The sequence below is a fragment of the Microtus ochrogaster genome, chromosome 24, assembly GCF_000317375.1.
Source record: "Microtus ochrogaster isolate Prairie Vole_2 chromosome 24, MicOch1.0, whole genome shotgun sequence".
In the NCBI taxonomy this organism is placed as follows: Eukaryota; Metazoa; Chordata; class Mammalia; order Rodentia; family Cricetidae; genus Microtus; species Microtus ochrogaster.
Window position 1 is genome coordinate 26,446,793 of NC_022024.1, and position 26,303 is coordinate 26,473,095.

Sequence of the window (26,303 nt, forward strand, 5' to 3'; positions counted from 1 at the left end):
TTTTCCTCTCCAAATACTTCAGTTTCAGCACAGCTGAATTTCTCTGACTTACTATTAATAGCATAACTGGATTAAATTAGAAAGTATAAATAACTTTTCCCTTTCTAAAGAAATCGTGTATCTAATGTGATGTTTCAAGGCAATTGTCAGTGGTTTAAATTTTGTTAAATTTTGTTAGTGGTACACAAATAACAATTTTAAAGTTAATTAAGTACTCAATTAACATCAAAGCTGTAAAAACTTACTACAGAGTTGAAAAACAAATCATTCCTAATGAGAACCCATTCTGTACTTAGTATCTCAGAACAGAAACTTGACTGTTCTTAAGTGAAACATATACACATTCCAGTATTTCAAAATTTTATATCAACTATTTCAAACTGGCCAAAAACTCAAAATGAATGCTCATGAAAAACAGGTACCATTATTACTGCTGAAAAATGACTAAACCAAATTTTACAGAACTAAGTGAATAACGAGAAATGAAATTAAGTAACAATGACTTTGTTTCAATTACATTAACATCAGTAGTATATAAAACCAGTGGATGTGCATGCGCGCGCGCGCACACACACACCCCAAAGTAGCACTGTCTCTCAAAACAGTGAGAACACACAGAATCGTAAGAGACAAAGTGGTGCAGGAGAATTGTCTGTACTCTGTCAATCATGTTTTAAATAAACGCTGATTGGCCAGACAGTAAGTATAGGCAGGTCAAAGAGACAGGAAGTAGAGGTGGAGCGAAGAGAGCAGGAGTATTCTGGGAAAAAGGAAGCTCCCTTAGCAGTCCTGCCCAGACCACCGAAGAAGCAGGATGTGACTTGCCCTGCTGAAAAAGTTACTGAGCCACACGGCTAACAGATAAGAACAATGGATTAATATTAAGTTACAAGAGTGAACAAGAAGCCTGAGCTAAGGGCCAATCAGTTTATATTTAATATAGACTTTGGTGTGATTTTTCTTTGGGGGCTTACTGGCTGTGAGAACTGGGCAGGACAGAAACCCCAACAAACAGGCCCCCATGTTACAATAAAGTGGACAGTTATCTTACGTTTCCTTCTCCTCTTCGAGCTGTTTACCCAGCTCTGCAGTTCTGAGCTCCAGGTCGGTGTTCAGCTGCCTCTGCTGCTGTAGACTCTGCAAAGCTTGCTCCTTGCTTGCTTTAAGTTCAAGAGCATCAGCTTCTAGCTTCTGTGGGTGAAGTACAGCATCTACTTGAATTTGACAATAACTAATCTATTATCAAATATTATAACATTTAGTCTGCATTCGAATTGTTATTGATAAAATAAACTATATTTACAGAAACACTTTCTGAAACCACTACTGAATGAGGAAATTATTCTGCTTAGAATCTGTCAGAGAATCTAGATTAGGCTTTTTACATAAGTCAGTGGTTATTTTTAAAATTAATGATAAAGAATCAACTTAAACAAATTAAAAAAGCAAAAGTCTGTTAATTCAAGTTTGAACAAAACTTAACAGGTCATTCCTATACCCACTTAAAATATATTATCTATGCATATGCAGCTATCAACCATGGAATAGCAAGATGCTTAACATAAAAATAAACAGATTTGCCATGCAGTCCTCAAACTGACACCCACTTACCCTAATTAGACAGTATTCAAAATTCCTGACTTTGCTTACTTAGTGTCTTAGTTTAGATTTTATCTTTATAGTGTACTACTAGGCAGTTCATACATATTACCATGTGTCTAATTTTTCAAATTTATAAAATCAAACAGATTTAAATAAAAGCAATGTGCTTTCTATCATTGTGTGTGTGTGTGTGTGTGTGTATGTGTGTCTGTGTGCCTTCGGGGGGTGGAAGACAAATGTCAAAACTGGGTGTCTTTCTCAATAACTCTGCACCTTATTTCTGAGACAGGATCTCTCATTAAACCTGAAGCTTGCAGACACTGTTAGCCTGGCCGAGCACTAAGTCCAAGGACCCTTCCTTTTCTGCCCTTACTATCATGCCTGGCATGTTACATGGATGTCAAGTCTCCAAACTCCGGTCCTTTTGCTCACATGGCAGGCCTTAACTGAGCAATCTCCCTACCCCTCATTTAATTATTTTCCTAAATGAAACACAAAATATACATTATACATGCCAACTGGGCACCTACTAATGTTACACTTAAATTGAGTTAGACATATATCTTTGTTTGCCTTTTCTCTCTGCTGAAACTTTCAAAATTCATTTTTCTAGGTTTTTGAAATGTGCAGTATAAAATGTTATCTGTAACCACTCATCACGTGACGGCACCCCAGAGATTCTTGCCCCAGTTATAGCTATTTGAGAAAGGTTCCCAAATAAGAGTTCTCTCTGCTCACTTTTATATAACATATCATTACCTATTCTTTTCAACCATATCTAATTTGTTATGATTACTGTTGGTATTAAAAAATCCCATAAACAGAATTCTCTCATATTATACTGGTATAGCTATCCATGTAATAATAATTCTGTAATCCTTATAATTCTGTAGTCATACATCATGCTTCGACTGATTATGGAAGGGCAGGTGAACAGGAAACCTAAGAATATTTTAACTGTTAGTAATTCCAAACTCAGATTTCTCTCTGATATGCCTAATTATCTCATTTTAGTAAATCAACACGTCATTTAGAATTATCTGAAGGTAAGGTTCAGCTTATAATAGTTTAAAAACATTACTAAAGTAGAAGCAAAATCTAAAAAGTAACTAAGTTTTGAAAGGGAAAAAAGTCACTATACACAGTGTTATTTTGGAATAAGATGTAGGGAAATGGAAAATATCAAAAAGGAGAGTCTGGGCCAACAGAATTATACTCTCTGGTGTCTCCTAGACATAGCTCACCCTTTACAATGAAAACAGCACTCTGTTAATGGTTATTTAGACAAGTCGCCCATTCATGAAGGAACGGAAAATGAAGATGGAATTCAAGATTATTGATACAGCAGTTTGGAAGTCTGACACCACGGCACCTTTCTCTGTTACGTAAGTCTCTGGTTCTGTGGAGCTCATCAGACTCCACAGCGGCCGAGTAGGAAGCACGACAAATCCAGCTGTTCGTATACAAACCCTAATTTGGCCTTCTAAGTCTTCTGCCTTCTGTTCTAAAGAGAGGCTCTTCTCTTTGTACTCCTTCAGACGGCTCTCCAGCTGGCCGCAGTGCTCCTGCTTCTCCTCTAACTTCGCCGTGACCTGACCCAGCTGCGCAGCTGCCTTACTCAACTCCTGCGGAAAACACAGGGAGAAAAGCCAGAGCACCCCGATGTTCAAAGTGAAACTGAAAAATGTAATTTCATATAGGCAAATATCTGGAGTAAGACTTCAGATACATCCAATGACTTATCAGAGGTTATCCATGCCCACTAACAAAAAACATTAAGTTGTACATAATGTAAGGTCCCAAGCTTATTTGTGTAATAGTTAAATAACTTAAACATTTTTTAGATTTATTATTTTATGTCCATGAGATTTTTTTTGCCTGTAAGCATTACATGCACACCTGGTGCCAGAAGAGGGTATCAGATGTACTGAAACTGGAGTTGCAGACAGTTGTGAGCTGCCATGTGGGTACTGAGAATTGAACCCGGGTCCTCTACAAGAGCAACAAAGGCTCAACTAGATCAAACCCAGGGCCTCATACATGCTATGTAGGTGCAATGCTACTGGGCTACTTCTCTAGTCAGTTTTAGCTTTTAGATAATCTAGAAAATTATTAAAACATATGACAGATCATTGAATGAGTTAATAACGGTGATTACTATACTGTAGTTGAATATTTTCAATTTCCAAAACACTATTTAGAAATTCTATAAAATTGTAGTTGTTACATCTGTAACACTTACCAAAATCACTAGAATACACAGTTTCACAGAAATAATACAACAGAAATTATATTAAGTCCACCCATGAGTAATCACTGTTAATACTCTGATAACTCTTCCTTCTTGTCTTGTCTGTATATTAATTTGTCTTCTACTTATTTTATGAGCTTATAAGAACAGGCTCAGGAGGTAGTTCAGTAGTAGATAGCTTTCCTAGCAAGTGTGAGGCCTTCAGTTCAATCTCCAACACTACAATAAATGAACAAATAACTATATACATTAACTAAAAATAGAATTCTACCTTGAATGCTTTTAAAAGTCCTTATTTTTATCACAATAATTTACCATCTAACTTTTTTATATTGTTTTCTACATTATAAGTGCATAATTTCCATCTTATTGGTATGACTCACTTTTTAGCCAATCTACTTCTTACTAATCTAGTTTAAATTCTTAGGTTACTACTACACTCCTTGCATTTACTACCCGAGATGCAAATACAATCTTCATAACTATTACTCCCTTAGGATGAAAGGCTACAAAATATGGAAATTCTGAAGTATTTTTAGTTATTTTATTTTACTTTTAATTAGCAAAGTAATAGTTTCATTATGGCATTTTCTTAAATACTTTGCTTTGATCATCCTTCCAGACTTGCTCCCCATTCTCCACCCAATTCTCAAGTTCTCGAAACACACAGAGATATACATACATACCACACACACACTTTCATGCAAAGATATACAGACAGGCAATACAGTATGTATATCTCTGTGCAGACAGACAGACAGACAGACACACACACACACACGTTTCTCCCTATAGTGACAAATGTATCTATCTCATTATTGCCTCAACTTGTAACTCATTCTTAAGAAACCTGAATACTTTATAATACAGATTTATATTTGTATACAAGTAGAGTATTCCTTACAGATGAAATGCTCAGAACCAGAATTTTTGAGACTTCAGGTTTGAAATATAGATTTTACAGATTAATAATCCTTAGTAAGAAACTTAAAATCCTATTTGCTCTAAATCCATCATTGTTGCTCCAAAATTTTTGTATTGGAGGTATTTTTAGATAAGCAATGGTCAGCCTGAATTTCCCTAGAGGCTCATTTCCTTCTTACAATGTTTTAAATAACAAGGATATTAACACCTCATCAAGCATGTTACAGAAACTGCTATTGTTTTATCTTTTTCTTCTTGCTCACGAATGGCTCTGGTAATATTCAGATACAGACTGTTTGTTACATGGTCACTCTTACAAATATTTCCACATTATCATTTCCAGCTCTGGTCATATACCTGACAAACACTTTTCCAGATGTAAGTACATTCAAGCACCATAACCACTTGCATGTGATTTCATGTGTATGAAGGAAAATAGTGTGTGTGCAACAACCAAAACCCCGTAATTATGTTTTCAGTGCTTTACAGAGGTCTGGAATGATACATACCAACTGTCAAGAAAACATTTCTACCTAAGGAGAAAGATTGAATTAGAGTAGAGGGTCAATATAGGAAACTGATTTGCTTTTAGAATTTGATACACTTCCGAATTTCTCTTTAAAATGGGCTTAAAACTTCAGTGTTATCTCTTAGTAAGCAGAGTCTAGCTGAGGAAGGTCACCAGCACTCTGACACTGACCCGAGAAGTTGTCATCTAACTGTCCTCACTCCCTCCTACAGCCAAGATGGAAACAGTACCATTCCCTCTATTTCAGGGGCAAGCACATCTGGGCCCCGGGCAGTCTGTCTGCTAAAAGTAAGTATGGTGGCCTACCTCACATCCCCAACCACTGGTTCTTGAGGTGAAAAGGCAACAATCCCACACTTGGAAGTAACATTTCATCTCTTACTATGGCCTAGGTTAGCTAGGATACACAAAACAATCTTAGGAAGCCCAACCACACCTGCACAGTAGTCTTATAAAAAACAGATAGTATTTTTATATCCATTCCTCTGGCCCCTGTAGTACCTGCCCAACTGGTTCTAAAAACTCTAAAAAAAGAGGGTGAGACTGTTACAAGATTATAAAGTGGGCCATCGTTTTAACAAATCAGCAATTAATCTAACCACGAAACACGAGGCTACACTGCGCCATTACCAGACCCCCACCTGCTGCTTGTCTTGCAATGCGTTTTGAGCTGTATCCAGATGATTCTGCAGATCAGCTCTCTGCGCGGTTTTTGCGGCTTCTGCCGACAGTAATAATTCAGTTTTGGCTTTAATCTGAAACAAAATTTACAGATTACTGAACCCCATATTTGACTGTTGTCCTTCTCTCTCAAGACACATTAGTTTTGTCACAAAACTATTCAAAAATTACATAACTGCAACACTGAAAAAGTTAGTTATATGTGAAAGTCTCCCGGAGAGAAGCAGGTGCTGGTCAGGTGACAACGAGAAGCTGTCCCTCTGTGACCCCAGCACACCATCGTGGGGGCCCCTTTGTGGAAAAATGGTTCCAGGACTGCGGACACAGGTCTGTGACCTGACATGTAAGAGGCAAAGGTGAAAGGCTGTGAGTTCTAGTTCATGCTACATGCTTAGACCCTGTCGTAGAAAGACATAAACTGCACACTCATTTTCAGGGGTTAGGCCACTGTATTCAGGAAGAAATGTCAGAGTTCCCCGGGATCACAATCTGAACTATGCCACAGAAAATGATGGCGCCACAGATCTGGACATCAGTGTGGAGTTCAAACTATAAAACTAGAAGCATGTTTAAAATTCACTCTTTCCAGTTAATTTCTCATAAGTTTTATTTTTGATGCTCATAAAAAGCCCAGAAATTACACATTTAAAACCTCAGGTTTTCCACAATAAGTTCTTAAAGAATCAAATGAGCTAAAAGGTGTGCCTTCTTTATCAAGTGACCTGTATAAGTATTGAAATAACTTTAGCACAATCCACCACTAGTAAGAAAAGCAAAGAATAGAAAAAATATAAATACATTTGAAATTAAATAATGATAAATCAAAAGATCAGCAAACACAAATCTAAAATGTACATAATAACTAATTTTAGCAGAAAAAACTCAATAATTTCTCAATAACTCAATACTTGATTTTCATAGGAATAATGTTTGATAAGGCATCAAATGCATGAAGATCAGAGACCCTGCCATTGCTGCAACTTAGACTGTTGTAACTTACGCACTGAAGCCCTGACTTAGTAAGGCACTAAGAGCAGGCTCACCGAATGCACTAATTTACCTTCACACTGCAGACGATCCATCCTACTAGGAAGTACCTTGGAAGTAGGAATCAAAAGTTACGTTACAGAAATCACCTTTGCATAGGGAAAAAGAGCAAATATCTGGACATAGGAAACCTCAAGGGACTAAATAATTTGTAGTCTCATTTTCCATTAACAGGTAAAAGGAAAGAAAGTGCAACGTGTAAAATCTAAAACTGATGCTTACTGCACGCACACTCGTTGGACAGCACACTTACCTGGATGTCAAGCTGAGAGACCTTCTCCTTGCTTTCATTTAGCTGACTGCTTAGTTCATTGATGCTGGCTTCCAGGGAAAGAACGCGGTCTTGTGCAGCCCGGAGATGTGCCTTCTGCTCCTGGACCTGGTCATGTAAGTTCTCCTCGGCCTGTTTATGGCTCTCCGACTGATTCTTCAGCTTCTCCACGAGCTGAGCCAACTATTGCACATGAGAGACTCTAATTACAAAGTGTGCCCACCACAGCGAAATGAAGGCGCCATTGAAGCAGCATCAGAAGACGGAACTGCTCTATACTAGGTAATATCAAGCTCTTTACATTAAAATATTCCCATCTTCTAAAATATTCCAATCTTCCAAAACAAGTCAATCTAGTATTCTAAATCTTAGACTATCAAATTCAGTTATATTGTTTTTAAATCATCTCTATTCAACTAAAACTTATAATAAAATTAACTTACAATAAAATTAACCTACCTTATGTATAAAATCTGAGATTTGATAAAGGTGTACACCCAATATTGACACAAGGTAAAGCATATCTTCATTACGCAAACCTATTTTCACAAGCACCTTGTTATTCTCATTCCCCAGTTCTCCCACTGCCTCCCAAGTGCTAGGATTAATGGCGTGCACTACTGCACCCAGCCTCAGTTAAAAATTTTTGTACATTTCTCTTAAACTGCATATGAATTTTGGAGTAATAATTTATTAAAGCTACTATGAAACTATATATTATCTAAAGACAAATACATTACCAAAATATAAACAACTATTGAGCTTGAAATATTATGCAATACTCAGTAGTAGCTAACACTTGATTACTACATTTAACTTAATGATTTGTTGCCCGTTTCTTTTTGAAACGTCACAAAGGACACATCTGTCCCATCAGTCACATCTCCACTCTTCCAGAGACCTAGTGCCGTACCTGCTGTCACACAGGTAATAGATCACCTGGGACATCTGTTGTCAGAGCATGGTAGCAGCCTTGATGTCAAATATGATGGTACAAAAAACATTTTAAAACAAGAAAAGCCAGGATCATGAACTGTTTTTATAAAACATTCAATATAATTCACAGGGATTTGAGCAAAGCTCAGAACCACATTGGCGTTTGCACACGCACCTGCTCTTGCAGCGTGTGGTTTTTCTCTTGCAACTGCTTAAGAACGGCAGTCTCTCCTTCGCCAGCTTGGATTTTTGCATAAAGATCCTCTCTTTCCTTTTCCAGCAGGGAAATATTTTCTTTACTCTTCTGCAGTAAAGCTTCAAGGTTCTGGATCTTTTGGTCTTTATCACCAATCTGACGTAACACTTGTTCCAAATCATTCTGTAAAGAATTAAACTACTATTTTAAGGATGAAAAATTTAAAAAGTTATTCCTAAAACATGAAAAGATTGATAATAATTTTAATCACCCAAAGTGTTGGGTCCTACATTTTAAAAACTATTACACTTTATTGTGGTAAATTAATCAAAATCGCATATTTAATAACAACTCTACATTACTTACACACACGAATTTAACAGAAAAGCTTACATCTCACTTCCCTAGTCCTCTGGCCTTACTTCCTAGGCATCGGATCCTCTCCAGATGAAGAACGTACTCAGTGCCTGCACCAAGCACACTCCTACCTCAGAGCCATTAAACTAACGACCTTATTGCCTGCAATGCTTCCCTAACAGCCAAATGATTCTCTCCCTCCTCTTCAACGTCTGCTCAAATGTCTAGCTCAAGCTGCCCTGGTCATTACATTTCCAATACTCTCTATACTGGTTTTTCACTGCTTTGCACTTAACCTCTAACTCATATAGCTTATTTCTCTCGTGTTTACTTCCCTCCTTCCACATCCCAGTGGAACACACGCGACACAAGTGAGTATCTTGACTTTATTATTTATCATATATCTGAGATATGACATAGATGCTATAAAATAAACACTAAATGGAAATGACCGCTGCACTGGGTACGGTGGTGCACACCTTAAATCCCAGCACTCAAGAGACAGAGGCAGACGGGTCTCTGAGCTCGAGGTCCGCCTGGTCCACAGGTGAGAAACCTTATCTTGAGCCACCACACTTCTCAAAAAAAGATCACTGCACTCTCACCATGGTCAAGTATGGAAGCTCACTCTCTACCCAACAGGACCTCAAGTCAGCAAAGCCCTCTTCTTCCTACAATAGCCACCTTCTCAAGTTACGTGGCCCCAATGCCTTTGGCTCTGCCTTCCTCTCTGTAACAGTCAAGCAGTCGTTGCCCAGAACAAAGGCCTAGCTTTACGGTAGTCCATGCGTGTTAGTGACGAGTAGATGCCCGGCATGTCTAATGATTTCTGTTAGTGTTGAAACATTGAAAATTCAGTCACTTTCAAGTGCGTTTCTCATAAGCTTTGGTCATGAAAAGCCACGCTGCCTACTAGCTCTCTGCTCCCGCCCCCTCCCCCCACCCGGAACTGTCTCAAGTTTTACTACTCCTCTGGAATCCGAGTGCCAGGGCAGAGCTCTCCGTAGAAATCACTGCTTCCATTCAGCACTGAGATCTGGTTTTCACTGCGCAGACTCCATCACCCCATCTCCCCTCTATGTGGTCAGGCTTTTTACTGCCGTCCCTGCTTCTAAAAGCCCCGTGCTGATATGGAAGCACGCTATTCCTCCTTATTCTACCCTCTCCTGGGATCTGCAAATCCCTACCTGATTCACTGAAGAACTCAGAACAGATTTAGTCATTGTCTTAATTTCTGCCAAATTTCTACAAAATATAAAATGCACACAGAATTAAGAACACAGCCTCAACACCCACATCGCCTGCATTCCTGGGCTGAACTCTCTATATTGCAATCACCCACATACAAAATTTTCTAATAGTCTGAAATTTCCTTCTAGATGATTCCCTGTAGCCTGGCTTCCACATAACCTCATACATGAAAGCAGACTACTCTTGCAGTCACATCCTTCATTTCCTGTCACCTCAGAATATCCCAGGCAACCACCCCACAAAATACCAACTAGATCAGTACTGATCTGTTTCTTCACTCCCGAACTTCTGAACATTTCTAGAATAAAAACACAAATCTCGGCCAGGCAGTGGTGGCACACGCCTTTAATCCCAGCACTCGGGAGGCAGAGGCAGGCGGATCTCTGGGAGTTCGAGACCAGCCTGGTCTACAAGAGCTAGTTCCAGGACAGGCTCCAAAACCACAGAGAAACCCTGTCTCGAAAAACCAAAAAAAAAACAAAACAAAAAAAACCCACAAATTTCCACAGATTTGTATCACTAAAGCACCAATCTCCATAAAACAGCTAGGATCATCTTTCCAGCCATGTTTTTACTGGAATAAGACCCTCACCTCAACATTCTCTGTAACTCCTTGAGCTTCAGCACTCCCCCAAACGTTCAGCCCCTACTGGCCTGACACAGCTATTCTATCTACAAATATATCCTGACACGTAGGACTTTCCGGAGATGATCTACCTTGATTTTACATCCGCTTCCCTTTGCACTGTGTCTGTAGATGACTGATATTTACCTCCTTCCCTGAATGTGCCCAGATTTACTCCCTTCCTCTAAGCTTCAGTGGGTAAGCTGAGTATATTCCCCACGGTGTAAGGGACCAAAGCTTCCTATCATCTAATTCCCTAGCCACTTCTTTTCTCTTGAAATCTGTCAGGCTCCATCATGAACAAGAAACTCATGAAGTCAGATCTCTTCATTTCTCAAATTCTCCCTGAACCAAGTTTCCCTCTAGTTTCTACCCACTCTTCATATAATTCACATTTAAGTTTCAAACATAACTTATATTTTCCTTGCTCCCACACATCTCTCACTTATCAGTTATATATATTTCATTTCTATCACTTTATTAAAATTATACTAAGCAAGATTCTTAGTTTATTTTAAAAGTTTATCTACTAGGTATCTCTACTCATCTACATTACAGTTTTTAGATTTTAAGCTCCAGCAAAGTCTAACAGTTTAATTTATACTAGCTTCAGTATCCTTGACCATGCAATTTTAAAGTAATTATTTTATTTTATGTGCATTAGTGTTTTGCTCACATACATGTCTGTGTGAGGGTGTCGGATCCCCTGCAACTGGATTTATAGGCAGCTGTGAGCTACCATCTGGGTACGGGAATTGAACCCCGGTCCTCTGACAGAGCAGCCAGTGCTCTTAACCACTGAACCACCTCTCCAGCCCCGTGTCCATGCAACTTTTACCTGGGATCTACTTCTATCATCATCTCTACATCTACCCCAGGAATAACAGACTCAGTGACTTGGGCTGCCATTTCTAAGAAGTCTCCTGCAACTTAACTTTTCCAGACTGTTTGGGCCAGGTGACTGTCTTCTATGTTCCCATAATTACTTTTTAAATGTATGAAAGACTAGAACTATATTTACTGTTTTTAGTTCTTCAGGCTTTTCCTGGTCATATTCTGAGTAGGGAATGAGGAACTGAGCATGTTCACCCAAGCCCCTTGTTCTCCCTCAGAGAGTCGGCTGCCATTTCCAGTGGGGTCTCTACACTAGATGAATATGCTAATTTGGAGGGACTATAGAAAGCCCTCTTAGCTGTTGACCTCTCCGGAAGTTTTCATGCTCCCTTTCTCTCCCACTCTTAACAGTAGAGTCCCAGCATAACCCACAGTCACATAATCTAGTGACCCTTCTCTCTCATGAATCTCCCATCTGCTGCTCATCATCTTTCTATCCAAATTTCTCTAACCAAGGCCAAAGACCAAGACCTTCCTGCTGACAAACACAACACGATCCCCAGTTTTCGTAGTTTGGTACTCAGGCAAAAATCCTTAGCCACACTTCTCTCTCGAGGTTCTCCATGAGTCTATCAGCAAAGCAGTCAGCTTTGCCTACAGTCATCCCTTCACTACCTGTACTGCTTCTGCTCCAGCTCAAATCACATTTCTTGTCTGAATGACAGTAATCTCCAAGCCAATTTCTATGCTTCTGCTAATGCTCTCCTCGGTCTCCTCACAACACAGCAGTACAGAAGTCCTGGGAAGACAGCTGGGTCACAGCATTCCTTTCCCTAGGGCCTCCCATTTTCTCAAAAAGACAAAAATAAAATTAAGACCTTAAAATTACCTATGAAGTTCTACATGTTCTGAGCCATGTAATCTCTGCGATCTTGTCCCTTTTAACTAATACTGCTCACTCCACTCCAAATTCTGAGATTTACCGTGACCTAAGGAGTTGTTAGCACACCTGATGCTCTTCTCCCTGATTTGCCTACATCCTCCCTTTCCAGACCTCTCATCTCACAGAAGCCTCCCCTAGCAACCCTAACACTTCCAACACTATGCATGCTTCCTGGCTCGGCCTTCCTTCTGTACAGGACGACAGCACTTAGTAACTTGAGCTTTGCTTATTCATCACGCCTATTGTTTGCCTCCCTTAGTGAGCACTCCATGACAGCAGACATTTTTGTATGTTTCACTTACTGCCATAAATAGATACAGAATTAGTTCCTTGGCTGAGACTAGACATAATGATGTTCACTTATTGAACAAAAGTGATAAATAAACCTAGTATTTTTATCTCTGTGACTGACTCCTGTGTCAGAAGGAAAACTACATACTGCAGAAATGACTTACTGTCCCCCACAGACACAAAATTCCTATGTACACACCACGAGGCTGTGCTTTCCAGAAGGTGGGCACTGTGATACTTCATGTTCAGTTGGGAGCAGGGCCTGACAGCCAGTGCTATACCACACCCAGTAATAGCCAACAAATGACAAACGGAGGAATAAATGAGTACAAAAGGCAAATTCACTTCAAACATGTATCCTGCTTTTATATAACAAAATTAATTTCTCTTCTAGGCCATGTAATAATAGAATCTATATTAATTTAACCCAATCAATTATATTTTCTGTACCCATAATTTCAGTGTTCAGGCAATATTAATTATATTATACAAGTACTAAATACTATGTGCATGAGTGTGCATGTTCATGTGTTTACACACGCATGTGGAGGCCAGAAAGCAACACTGGGAGTCTTCCTCTATTACTTTCTCCACTTCAGTTTGTGAGGCAGGATCTCTCTTGACTAATGACTGGCAGGCCAGCATGTTCCTCCTCTTCAGCGCTGGGAGGGTGGGTGATTGCATGTTACCATGCATAGCTTGTCACGTGGACAGCAGAGATATGAACTCAAGTTTTATGAGTTGCTCCAAGCTTGCACAGCCAGCACTTTACCAGCTGAGCCATTTCCCCATCTTTGTATCTAACTAGGCCATTTAATAGATAAATCTAATAAATATGTTTGAATAGTTTATGAATCATATAAAACAAACGTGCTTGCAATAAATTTCACCATTTTGAACTGCTTTCACAGAAATCAGAAGTAAGACTTTCCTGACCATCAAAAGCACTCACCACCAAGCATTTGCATCGCAGTTCTACCACAACAAAGAATGCAGATCTCTTCCACTTTGGCTGACAAAGCTCAGGCTTACAGCACACTCACCTGGGCTTCTCGGAGTTTGGCTGTGGTGTTTTGCTGAAGAGCTTGCTGCTCTTGATGCTGCTGCTTTGATTTTTCTAACTGATGCTGCAGTTCGGTGGAATTTGTTACCTTTTCCTTCAACTTAGAAAATGTGGACGGTTAGTTGAGAACTGAAGACATAATGTGATCACCCATAATAGCTGGCATTATGCCAATTCTCAAATTGGGAAAAAAATTCAAACAATATGGGAAATAGTTTTAATGCAGTTTCTCATTGCTTATAGAATCTTAATTTCATCCTCTACCCATCCAATCTCATCCTAAAAAGAAAACAAATCTTTCTCCAGACTGGCATTAGTTCAGCATGGTAGTTCTGCATCCCTATATGTTAAAGCAATTAATACACAATTTATGTGTAATAATAATCTAAACCACAGTGTCTGCATTTCCTTTACTTTTAAAGACATTCTAGGAAGGAATCTAATTTACCACATTTAAAATATTACCTCTAAAACAAAAACCTACAGCTGAATTAAACAGATTTTAATCAGAGTATTTGTTCAATTCAAATAAAAGTCATGATTCAGTCATAGCATTTACTTTAACCACATAAGGTGCCACTTGAGCAACCATGACTTCTTCTGGGGTAACAGCCAATGAGATGGCGTGGGGGCATTTGTTTGTGGTACTAGACTTGAACTTAGGGCCTGATACAGCTAAGCAAGCTGTCCCACTGAGCTACACTACATGCCCTATGGGGTTAATTACAAAAACTGAAGTCTTAAGTGTTTACATGTTAGGAAGCCGTTCTTCCTGGGTATGAGGAGCACAGCAGCCTTGGGGAAGACCAGGCCAAGAAGGCTTCCTGACGAAAGCTAAAATGGACATTGTGCATTTCCATCAGGAACTTTGAGGAACACAGTAACGATAAGACGTAGTAAATTTAACATGTAGTGAATAAGTAGGATATTCTAACTGGGGAGAAAGAAAGGTTTCAATGGCAAATAACAATTATAGATAAAGTTCTTGACACAAAGCTGACTGTTACTATGCGTAAGCAGCATCAAGTCTAAAAATGCCCTAGTATCAATGCATTTACTGTGCTAGCTTACCTGCTCTTCTAACCGAGAGAGCTTGAGCTGTAAGTCAGCCACTTGCTGTTCTTTATCCATCAGCTTTTCACTGGAGAGTTGCCTCTGTTCCTTCAGCCTTCCATGCGCTTCCCCTAGTTGGCGCTCTGTCTCCAGAAGTCGGCTATGTAACTTTAAAAGAGAAGTGAAGCACGCGTGTGTATGTACGTGTAAGTGCACACAGTGCCACCTACGTTACTACACTGTTTTCCACCAGTTAACTGCAGGCCACCATTTCATTTTACAGCCCTTCACACCTTATACTGCAGAATAACTTCAACTACAACTGAATTTTAATCACAAACTAAAATAAATCACATAAAACTGTAAGCACTGCATATTTTGTGCCTATTTTATTTTCCCTTAAAAAGCACAGGAGACTCGAGCTGGAGAGATGGCTCTGCAGTTTAAGAGGACCTGGTTTGATTCCCAGCAGCAGTTCACCGCCGTCTGTAACTCCAGGTCTGTGGGATGTGACTCCCTCTTCTGGACTCTGCAGGTATCAGGCATGCATGTGCCAGCAAAACACCCACACACAGTAAAGCTTCATCTCAAGCTTTTTAAGAATTCCTAAGTAAAGAATAGTGAACAATCTGAACTGACTGTAACAGCTAAGACCCATACATCCCCTATACTGGGGACCATCTAAGCAATTTTTGTTAATAAATGCTTCACAATGGTGTTATGTGAACGGTACCTTTTTTTCCTTAAGGGAAGTTAAAATGAAAAAGATCTAACATGACAGGTCGTAAAGCCAAACTGTGGAGGGGGCCATTTTTTTCTAGCATGAACAAATTACTATCACATGGTCATCAGAGTTGGTGAGGAACAGCACGAGGAGCTGAGGCTGCCGCGGCGCCTACCTGACTGACTTCTCCTTGCAGCTGCAGCCCATGCTGCTCCTTCTCTTCACGCTGCTGCTGCAGCTGCTTACACTCCGCCTTGAGATGCTGCTGCTTGCTCTCCACTTCCCGCAGCTCCTCTTTGAGCTTCTGAGCAGCCTCTGCCCTCTCACTGAGCTCTGCCTGGACCCTCTGCAGCGAGCCCTCAGAGGCAGCCAGCCTTGCCTGCAGCTGCTGACAGTCCAGGTCCTTCTGATGCAGGGCTGCCTGGACAGTCTTCCTGCTCGCTGATTCTTCGTTGTGTTTCTCCTCTAAGTGCGTGTAGTCCGCGTCTTTCTTCAGCAGCTTCTCAGTCAAGTTCTGAAAGAGCAATTTAAAAATCTACCTTTTAATACTTTTTCACTGTTCCAGGTTCTCTATCTGGAATGAATATACATATATATGTCAGTATTACAGTGTAAAACTGAAAATATTTTAGGAAAGAATTATGACATAACTTTATTACTAGTCATAATGATTAAAATATTACTGATATAAGGCAAAAAATTACCAAGAAAATACTGTCATAACCTGAAAGCATATATATTGTATTTTTTGGGAGAGATGCAACATGTTAATGTTCCTGCTTAAATTAAAAAGTTGAAAATTATTCTGAATACTAGGGAACTGCAATGCTCTGACGTGGGCTCTGCTGCTTCCTGAGCAGGGGCAGTTTCAGCGCAGCAGGGAGGCCGCGTGCCCTGCCGCCACAGCTTTTTTGTCCCTTCTGATAAAGACCTTTTTTTTTTTTGAGTTACAAGCCAAAATGAATTCAAATTTCTTTCTGGGTTTATAAAGTAATGCTCTAAAGATAATATTTCTCTGCCTCACACTTTATTTTACTTGAACTAGCAAAATAAACATAAAATACCACCATCAATCACCGATCTGGATCAACCAACTTGAATTCAAAGACTGTTCTCAGTACTGCTGTTACAACTGACATGAACGATTTTTAAACAAGTAAATTAAGAACAATTTTAACTTACAGGCTCTGCCTCCTCTGTCACTGGACACTGGACATTCGCTATGCACCGTGCAAGAAGGGACGGCGCAGGAATACAGACAACCTGACCCTCCACAGCTTAGAGACTATTGTACAAATTAGACAGTGTGTTTAAAAAAGCCTTTTAAACTAGGTAAAATAATTTGCAGACAGATCTAAAAGAAAGGTGCAGCCAAACACCTTTTTAACTTGCAGAAAGCTGAGTTTGAAAGCAGATAAACACCGGGAGAACTCACTGCATGGAACTGTGTTTCCATCATTTATTTCCTACCCACATTCTCCCCCAGCTCCTTCAAAGTCTTCCCTGCTCCCTTTTAAGTTCAGTCTCTTCTTTGCAGTGGGAATTCCTACCGCCCATAGCCTTTAAGTTGCCCGCCCTCTTGGGCGTGGCCTCTTATACTATTTATGCCTATGTAAAGTGCATGTCCGGCCTCTTTTCTAGCTGCTGGATTTGGCTGCTGTTCCCGGTTCCAGCAGAGGATTGTGATATGTAAGTCTACCCCTAAATAAATAACCCTCTATCATTCTCAATTCTGACCTAGTGTGGGATTTCTTTTAAATGTCCTTCTTCATCTAGCGCCCACGTGGTTCCGAACTCTACACTTACCTGGTGGATCAGCTTAAAGGCCTAAACGGTCACAGCCCAGAAACTTTCCCACCCCACTGGCTTGACTTTTTACCTACTAAGCGGTTTTTGTAAAACCCCCACCACAGGGGAACTAACTGCCTGCGGCAACTTGGAAATTTCCCAAGCGCCACCCCCTCTGTGGCACGTTCCCTGCTGCAACTTCTGGTTTGTACTCCCAGCTCCTGAGTTCTGGGATTCTTGCTCCGTGTACAGAATTGATTTAATTGCTTTTAATAACAGCTAGTTAATAAATCAATAAACTTGAAAGTTATATAATGGCAGAGAACATTACCATTGAAACTTTTAGTAACTTTTTTTGCTAAGACTATGGATTGTATTCTGCAAGGCTTATATGGTTATGGTGATACATCCATTTATTGGATATTGGGACTCAGTTTTTTTTCTTCATATTATATCCTTAAGAAAATGGTTTCATGGGGCTGGAGAGATGGCTCAGAGGTTAAGAACATTGCCTGCTCTTCTAAAGGTCCTGAGTTCAATTCCCAGCAACCACATGGTGGCTCACAACCATCTGTAATGAGGTCTGGTGCCCTCTTCTGGCCTGCAGGCATACACACAAACAGAATACTGTATACATAATAAAAATAAATATTTAAAAAAAATGGTTTCATAACAGAGCCAAGAATGAGGCACTTTTAGAAATGATAGTCTTTACAGACGAATAATGAACAGCTAGCTGACACATTAATACCATCAAAAATCAAAAGTTACCTGAAAAAATTAATACTATTGAAAAGTGTAACATTAATTTGACAAATTGAATCCACGTCAATTGATACTGAGACATCATACTGTTGAATTTGGCAATCAAAATTTGTTTACAAGTTATGATAGGCTAGCAGATAGAGTATCTCTCCAGGATGGCAATTTGCACGCTATCCAAATATCCAAGGATGAGGTGTTATCTTTAAAAGAAAAACTTCAGACCTTGGAATCACATGTTCAGAATGAGAACCAGAGGCTAGGTGCCTCAATTAAATCACTAGAAATATATACAGTTCGGGAGATTCAGGTTTTACAAAAGACAGTAGTAAAAAGATTCAAAACGACTGAGGAAATTACTGAAGCTGATGAGCGGGGGGGAAAAGGCACAAGGACAGGATTTAATATACCAGTAGCTGCCAGAGATGACTTACCCAGGGTTTTAGCTTCCTATCCTGTAATATACACTGACAAAACATCAAGTTCTAAATACCCAAAAAGATCCAAAGAAGGTAGATGGATACCTATAGGAATGAATGATCTAAAAGAATTTAAGCTATCATAACTTATGGCTTGCATTCCACACTTGTTAGGGAGATGATAAAGACATAGGATTCTAGTATTAAAGCGACACCACATGACTGGCTTCAGTTAGTTTCAGCAGTCCTAAATGACTGGCCTCAACTGATGTATAAATGTTATTTCAGAGAAGAGGCTAAAATTTTAGAACAGAGAAAAGCAAAAGGACTTGAGACTTCCCAAGATCAAATCCTTGGTGAAGGCACTTAGGCTGACCCACAGGCTCGAGCTCTTTACGATGAACAAATCTTGTCCCTATACCACAAAGCAGCCTGGTACAGGAGCAACTAGATGCTTATCATATTGAAGAATCGACCAGCTCTTAGAATTCTCCCGTATTTGTTGTTAAAAAGAAATCTGGTAAATGGAGAATGGTGACAGATCTAAGAGGTGTCAACAAGGTAAGTCAACCTATGGGACCTGTACAATCTGTAATTCCTCTGCCCTCTCTATTGCCAAAAGGATGGCCTCTTACAGTTATTTAAAAGATTGTTTCTTCATTATACCTTTATAAGAAAAGGATAGAGAAAAATTTGCCTTCACAGTGTCTACTTATAATAATGGGTATTATCAATATATAGGGCATGAATGCATAAAAATTCCAAAAACCAAAAGTTAATATTTATTTAAAATGAACTACCTGTAGTAAGTACCTAACCACAAAACACAAAGTATTTTTAAAAGGTGTACAACAAAGTTGAGTGTGGTGGTGTGCACCTTTAATTCTACCACAGGCAAATCTGAGTTTGAGCACAGCCTGGACTACAGAGTGAGTTTCAGGACAGCCAGGGCTACACAGAGAAACCCTGCCCCACCCCCGGCAAAAAAGTGGATTATATTTGACAAAGACAACTAAGCCAATCTCTGGCCTCAGTACCTACCTACAAAGGCACACACATCTACACCTACACACACACACACACACACACACACAAAGATTCCTGGTATAATGGCACATGCCTATAATTTTAGCACTTGAGAGAGTAATGCAGAATATTATGAGTTTGAGGCCAGCCTGGGCTACGTAGCATGTTCCTAAAACAGCATCAGCCACATAACAAGAAGCTGCCTCAAAAATAAAAGAAAAAGAAAAACCTGACAGTTTTACACTTCCCGATTCCAAAACTTACTACAAAGCTAATAATCACACAGTGATGCTGGCATAAAGAGAAAGATGAGCGGAGCCGAGTGCCCAGAAATACATTCGCATACATGGCTGCTACGGTCACAAGCTTTGTATCCCCTGCGATTCCAAAATCACATTTTTAAATCCTAAGCCCCAAAGGTAAAGGTATTAGGAGATTTTGTGTTTGAGAGGTTATTAGAGTTTAGACCAAAGCCTCATGAATGAGATTAGTGTCCTTAGTAAAAAGAAAAAAAATAAAGGATCAAAAGGATCCCTCGATCCTTCTCATGCAAGGACACAGCAAGAAGGCACCATACCATCTACGGACCAGACAGCACAGTCTGCCAAGATGGAAGATCTTGTCCTAAATTTGATGTCCTAGAATAAATAACAGCGAGAAATCCATGTCTGCTAATTCTAAGTTCTTCGGTTTATGGCGCTGTTATAGGAGCTAAGACAGACCAAGGCAGCAATCAAATGACTGAAGAGGTCCATGACCACACAACAGGGAAAGGAGTCTTCAAGAAATGGCATCAGGAAAAGTGAGTACCCGCATGCAACAGGATGAAACCAGACATTTGTCATATGTGTGCACAGGATTATCCCAAAGCTAAGACATACACATAACACCTAAGATGATAAAATTCTTAAAGGAAATAAAGAGGCAAAAAATCATGAAATTGAATTTGTCAGTAAATCTCTTCTATTTGTTACCTAAAGCATAGGCAAAAAAAAGTAAAGGGGCAAAACGTGAACACGTGTTGGTGAGGCTGTGATGAGACCGTGTGACCTGCAGATGGGAGTGTAAAAGGGCACACGCAATGCCAACTGAAATCAATATAGGAGTTCTTGAGAGGAAGGAAGGAAGGGAGGGAATAAGGCTAGGATACAGCTCTGTGCTCAAATATTTTCTAATACTACATTCATGAGGACCTGGATTTGATTCCCATCATCACAAATACATATGTATCTGCATTCAGTCTATCCTCACCCTCTAACCTTTAGCCTTTTTCCTTGTCTTCATGTTACACTGCATCCCATGCACACACACACATACATACATAGACACACATATGCACACACAGACACACATATGCACACACAGACACACATATGCACACACAGACACACATATGCACACACAGACACACATATGCACACACACAAACACACATATGCACACACACAAACACACACGTATGATTGGCTAAATTCAACATATAAAAGGGAATGCAAGTTATAAAGGGGAATATAAAGATAATTGTGTTTCTAGTTCTAATTCTGTCATGGATAAAACATGTTTGATATTGAACATATAAAGTTTAATATGAGGCTCCACAGCTTACATTCTGAATGCTTATTCTAACTGTATAGCTTGTTCAGTTGTATGAACTTTGGGACAAACTGATTTTGATGTGTGATATTTTTATTCATTTGTAAGGTCTGTTTTTTAATAAACCTTATAAATGTGTATATGTAAGCACAGATATGTAATAGAATTACCATATGACCCAGTACCTTGAAGACAGGGTTACAAATACATTTGTACATCCATGTTCTAAGACATATTATTTATGATAACCAGAAGGATGAAAGCAACCCAAGTATCTATTGACAGATGAATGAATGTATATCATCAAATTTAACCTGCAGTATCATTCTGTCAGAGAGAGACATCAGGTACACAGATGAATCCTGCAGAGTATTATATTACACAGTGTCAGTTACAAAAACACAAATACTTATGAATTGACTCAGATAGGGGCCTAGGATTGTAAACATCATAGAAAATACAAGAGAATGGTGGTTGCCTGGAGCTCAGAAAAGGGACAGTGGGGAGTGTCCTTATTTTGCTATAAGACGCACTTTTGCAATATGAAGAGTTCTGAACGTTTATTACTAACAAAGAGAGAGAGAGAGAGAGAGACAGAGACAGAGACAGACAGAGAAAGATCTTGACCTGTGGTATAAATAAAACAGTGAAGATAAAATCTATTCACCACTATATGCAGCTTTAAAACTCTTACCTGGTTTTTTTGTGTTAATTCATTAATTGAACCTTTAAGTTTTTGTATTTCCTGAACATATACTGCAACTTCTTGGGGGCCTTTGGCAAGTTCAGTTCTTAGCTGGTTTATTGTAGCCTGAAAAGTAAAATAAAGATTAATGCAAACAAAATGGAGGTGCATGAAGATTTGAAGACAGTCTGCTTTCTCTCGCTGGTGCAGTTAAATTGAAGTAATACTTGAAACTTTTCTAATACCATTATTCTAATAAAACTTGATTCTAATACCATTAATACTCCCACCTAAAACGTTTTGCTTAAAATTAATTTTACAGCCAAGATGCATAAGTTCATTTATTTAATAATACATCAAGAGAAATGCTGGCATTTTTATCTGCCTGAACTAACATCTAACTGCATTTTTAATTTCATGGTATTAAATCTATACTTTGAACTTCCCAAATTTAAAAAGGAAAAACAATTATGTCTAGAATTTCTCCAAGCTTCCACAGCAAAAACTTTTCATTTTAAGACACACATATCCAAACATACAATATGGTTTGATTTGGGTGAATCACCTCTACGATATATTGAGTGTATTTATCCAAACAAGCTACCATGACCTTATAGTCAAGTGTAACAGATGAAAACTGTCTTAGTGAATTTAAACATTTTCATAACAAATCAATTAATGTTGATCTTTCAGATAGCTTGATCACTTAAAAACAGTTAAAAAAAAAAAAAGTCAGACGGGCAAATACCTTGGAAAGCCACACCTGTAATACACAAAAGCTCAAACATCAGAATGCTACTACAGGTGATATTAACAAATCAAGTTTGTATTTCTAATATTTCTTGTTGGCTCTACTTTATACATACTTAAAATTAGCAATTTCCATTGCATATGTTCTTTATAATATCTGTAATCGTAATTTTTGCTCCTAGACATAACTTTGGAGGGATATGGTTTGCTGAGGCAGTAATAGCTCTGCTCAGACCCTTCCATTACTTTCTTACAGACCCAGAGTCCAGACTTATTTCCTGAAGTATTTCAGTGTGCTGCATCTTCATTTAGAAAACAATGGTTTCAAATTTCAGAAGTTAATTAAGCACACTAATGACTATATTGCATGATTAAGCACTTGGATTTATTATGATAACCATAAATTAAGAAAACACATTTGGTTTAGAATACTGTTTAAATGTGACCACTAAGAAAAACCATGTGGGAAGAGTATATACCAAAAGAAAGACATTAGCTGTAAGGAAACGGAGGAAAGGAGGGTGCTATGAGGCTTTCCCCTTCCCTAGTCCACAATATCAGGCATGTCTACCTTTTAAAAGGATAATGTTCTGATTTGGGGGAAATAATGATTAAAGAGAAATTCAAAGGACATAAATATGTTTTCTCTGCAGAGAGTACCACAGTTGTCGCGCCAAGGTCTTTCTCTGCCATTTGAGAGCTCAAGCGCATCTGGGGTGCAGTTTAGCACCCGCTGCAATGGGTCCAGGCTTCCTCTGCACGGGACTTCAGGTGGATTACCACCACTATACTCTCCTTACTCAAGCCTCAAGATCTTCCTCAACAATTGTTTCTTAATTGTTTGTAATGAAAAGGTTCTACTAAAAAATACTGTGTTAAGTTCAATAACATAGCATGAAGGAAAATAAAAATTCTGTTATTTTGACCAGACATTCTGCTAGTGCTAAAGAATTATAATTATTGCTTAAATATTCTACTACTATCAAGAAATAATCATTTGAAAAGAATAAAAACTTGTTTGATTAACAAAATGAACATGTCTGTGAAGTTCTAAGATCGCAACTGACAATAGGAAGTGACAGATGAAAATATCACCAAAATTCACAAGTCTCCGAAAGCACATTACCTCACATTTAAGCATCTCCATGAGAAAGCAGAAAAAAATAATAAAATGACGGATGAAAGATGGAAGGCAGTACTGACAAACATGCACACTGAGAACACAATAAAATGTCCAAACACACTTACAAATGCTCTCAGACTAACACACTTAATATTAAAATGTACTCTTAAATAGCTATGTATAATTACAATCACACTTATTCCATATCTGCAGAAACATTTTTGCTCATAAAATTAGGATTCAAGTAGGATGATTTGGAATAAAATAAGATTCTTTAAAAATCACTTCCATTAAATATCACACCACATCTAAGATCATTGCAGCTTTCTTTGGTATTTACCTCAATGAAGGCTTTTAGGAATAATTTTAAATCCTTAAACATTTATCTCCAATCTATAAAACAGCCAACCATTTATAAGTACTTCAAATGCTTTAGAATGAAAAAATATACTTTCATAAACATTTAGACAAAAATTTGAGTTCATAAGGTATGTAAGTTTCAATAGAAATAAACCAAAGGCATATATAATAATAATGCAATAATAGTAATGTATTTTGGATTACAGAGAGTCAATCCCAGGTAGAAAATATTTGATCTCTCTAATTTCCTTAATGGCTTTTTAATGTGTCTTTATTCTGACTTAAAGTAACCACATCTATTTTTTCTAGTAAGTTTTTCATTAATATACTTTGTTATAGAATATTATCTTAACTAGGAAAAGATGTGTTGTACTTTTTGCTGCAGAATATTACTTTAACTATGTAAAGGTGTGTTACTTTTATTTATGATGGATTTGTATAATTATAAAAAGCTGATATAAAGAGCTGAATGCCAATAGCTGGGCAGAGAAAGGACAGACGGGGTTGGCAGGGAGAGAGAATAAAAAGGAGGAGGAATCTGAACTGGAGAAAAAAACATGAGAGAGAAGGAGGAGAAGACTAGAAGGAGGGATGTGCCCAGGTGTTGCAGAATATTATTTTAGGGTGTGTTACTTCTGTTTATGCTGTGGAACATTTGTTTAATGATGTAAAGATGTGTTGCTTTTGTTTGCGCTGCACTTGTTTAACTCTGTGAAGCTGTGTTACATTGCTGTCTAAAGCACCTGATGGTCTAATAAAGCGTTGAAAGGCCACTAGTGAGGCAGAGAAAGGATAGGCAGGAATGGCAGCAGAGAGAATAAAAAGGAGGAGAAATGTGGAGCAAGAAGAGGAACGGGAGAGAGAACAGAGAGAGGAGAATGCTACAGGCCAGCTACACAGCCAGTCAGCCAGTCAGCCACCCAGCTACACAGCCAGTCAGTCACCCAGCTACACAGCTACACAGCCAGTCAGTCACCCAGCTACACAGCTACACAGCCAGCCACGGAGTAAGACACACAAGAGATTGAGGCCAGCCAGGGCTACGCAGTAAGTTCCAGGTTAGCCTGGCCTAGATTAAGATCCTATCTCAAAATAAAAACAAACACCAAGCAAACAAAAGATTAGCAGCACAAAGTCCCTTATGAGGCAATTATGAGATGAAATGGAAGACAGGATGCTCCAGGAGGAAGGCTGGGCTTGAGGAACTCTGAGGTTCTCTGTTTTAGGTATGTGTCCTGAAAGCAAGTTACAACTCATTGAACCTCACGTTCCTAACAGGTAAGACAGATCGAGTAACTTCATAGGATCAAATTAGATAGTTTAAAGCTAACACAGTATCCGAAATGACCTAGTAGGGTCTACAGAATCAGTGGTGTCGAGAACCTCCGTGTCTGATGGCCGTTTCAGTCTAACTCTTCAAGTCACTAAGAAATCTGGCGTGCCTGGGCATTCTACCCACCACTATGTATCTGTGAACGAAGTAAATTAAATGTGAACTTGATTCTCTAAACATACAGTCTAAGTGGGAAATAACTTCTTCAATTAATCAAAAAGAATAAATGTTTTTCTAAATTTGTTTCAAAATGGCTGACATAGTTTTTGTAAAAACCTGAGCAAAGTTGAGTGCAAAGAACTAAATTATAAGTCATTTTTCTCCTCCTCTTCCTCACTTTAAGTCTGTCTTCATGCAGACAGGGTCTCACTCTACAGCCCTGACTGATCTGAGCTCACTATGTAGACTGGGCTGTCCTCACAGTCTGGGCTCCGCCTGTGCCTGCCTTCTGCGCTCAGGCATATGCGGCAGGCACGTGCATCCCCTCCCCCAGTTCCAGTTCTGCGCTCAGGCATATGCGGCAGGCACGTGCACCCCCTCCCCCAGTTCCAGTTCTGCGCTCAGGCATGTGCCGCAGGCACGTGCATCCCCTCCCCCAGTTCCAGTCTCCTCGCACCCAGGCACACTTTTCCTAGAAAACAACTTCATTGGTTCCTCAATTATCCCTGTTTACTTGAGGAAAAGGACTGGAGTCACTCCAGATCTTTAACTGCAGTTATAACATTTTTGCCTTGAGGTATCTCTCTTTATTGCTTTCCAAATTATTTTAATTTAAATGAATAAAAGTACAAATTCACAAAAAAAACCTTAAATTTACAGTAATTCATAAATATTAGTCAGAACTACTTCCCATTATCAAGCTGTTGTGATAGCCAGAACCTGGAAA

The 26,303-nt window shown here is 39.0% G+C and overlaps 1 protein-coding gene across 2 annotated transcripts in view; it reads right to left on the bottom strand.

Moving 5' to 3' along the window:
* Positions 1-26,303, bottom strand: part of Eea1 (early endosome antigen 1) — a 92,739-nt gene that overhangs the window by 23,280 nt on the left and 43,156 nt on the right. For both annotated transcript variants that reach the window (XM_005358135.2, XM_026784507.1), the window contains exons 10-18: positions 21,861-21,977; positions 15,754-16,092; positions 14,873-15,022; positions 13,782-13,901; positions 8,417-8,620; positions 7,288-7,488; positions 5,948-6,061; positions 3,072-3,227; positions 1,052-1,191 (exon numbers count right to left, since the gene is read on the bottom strand). In XM_005358135.2, the coding sequence (XP_005358192.1) occupies positions 1,052-1,191; positions 3,072-3,227; positions 5,948-6,061; positions 7,288-7,488; positions 8,417-8,620; positions 13,782-13,901; positions 14,873-15,022; positions 15,754-16,092; positions 21,861-21,977 (1,541 nt within the window). The remainder of the gene's footprint in view (positions 1-1,051; positions 1,192-3,071; positions 3,228-5,947; positions 6,062-7,287; positions 7,489-8,416; positions 8,621-13,781; positions 13,902-14,872; positions 15,023-15,753; positions 16,093-21,860; positions 21,978-26,303) is intronic.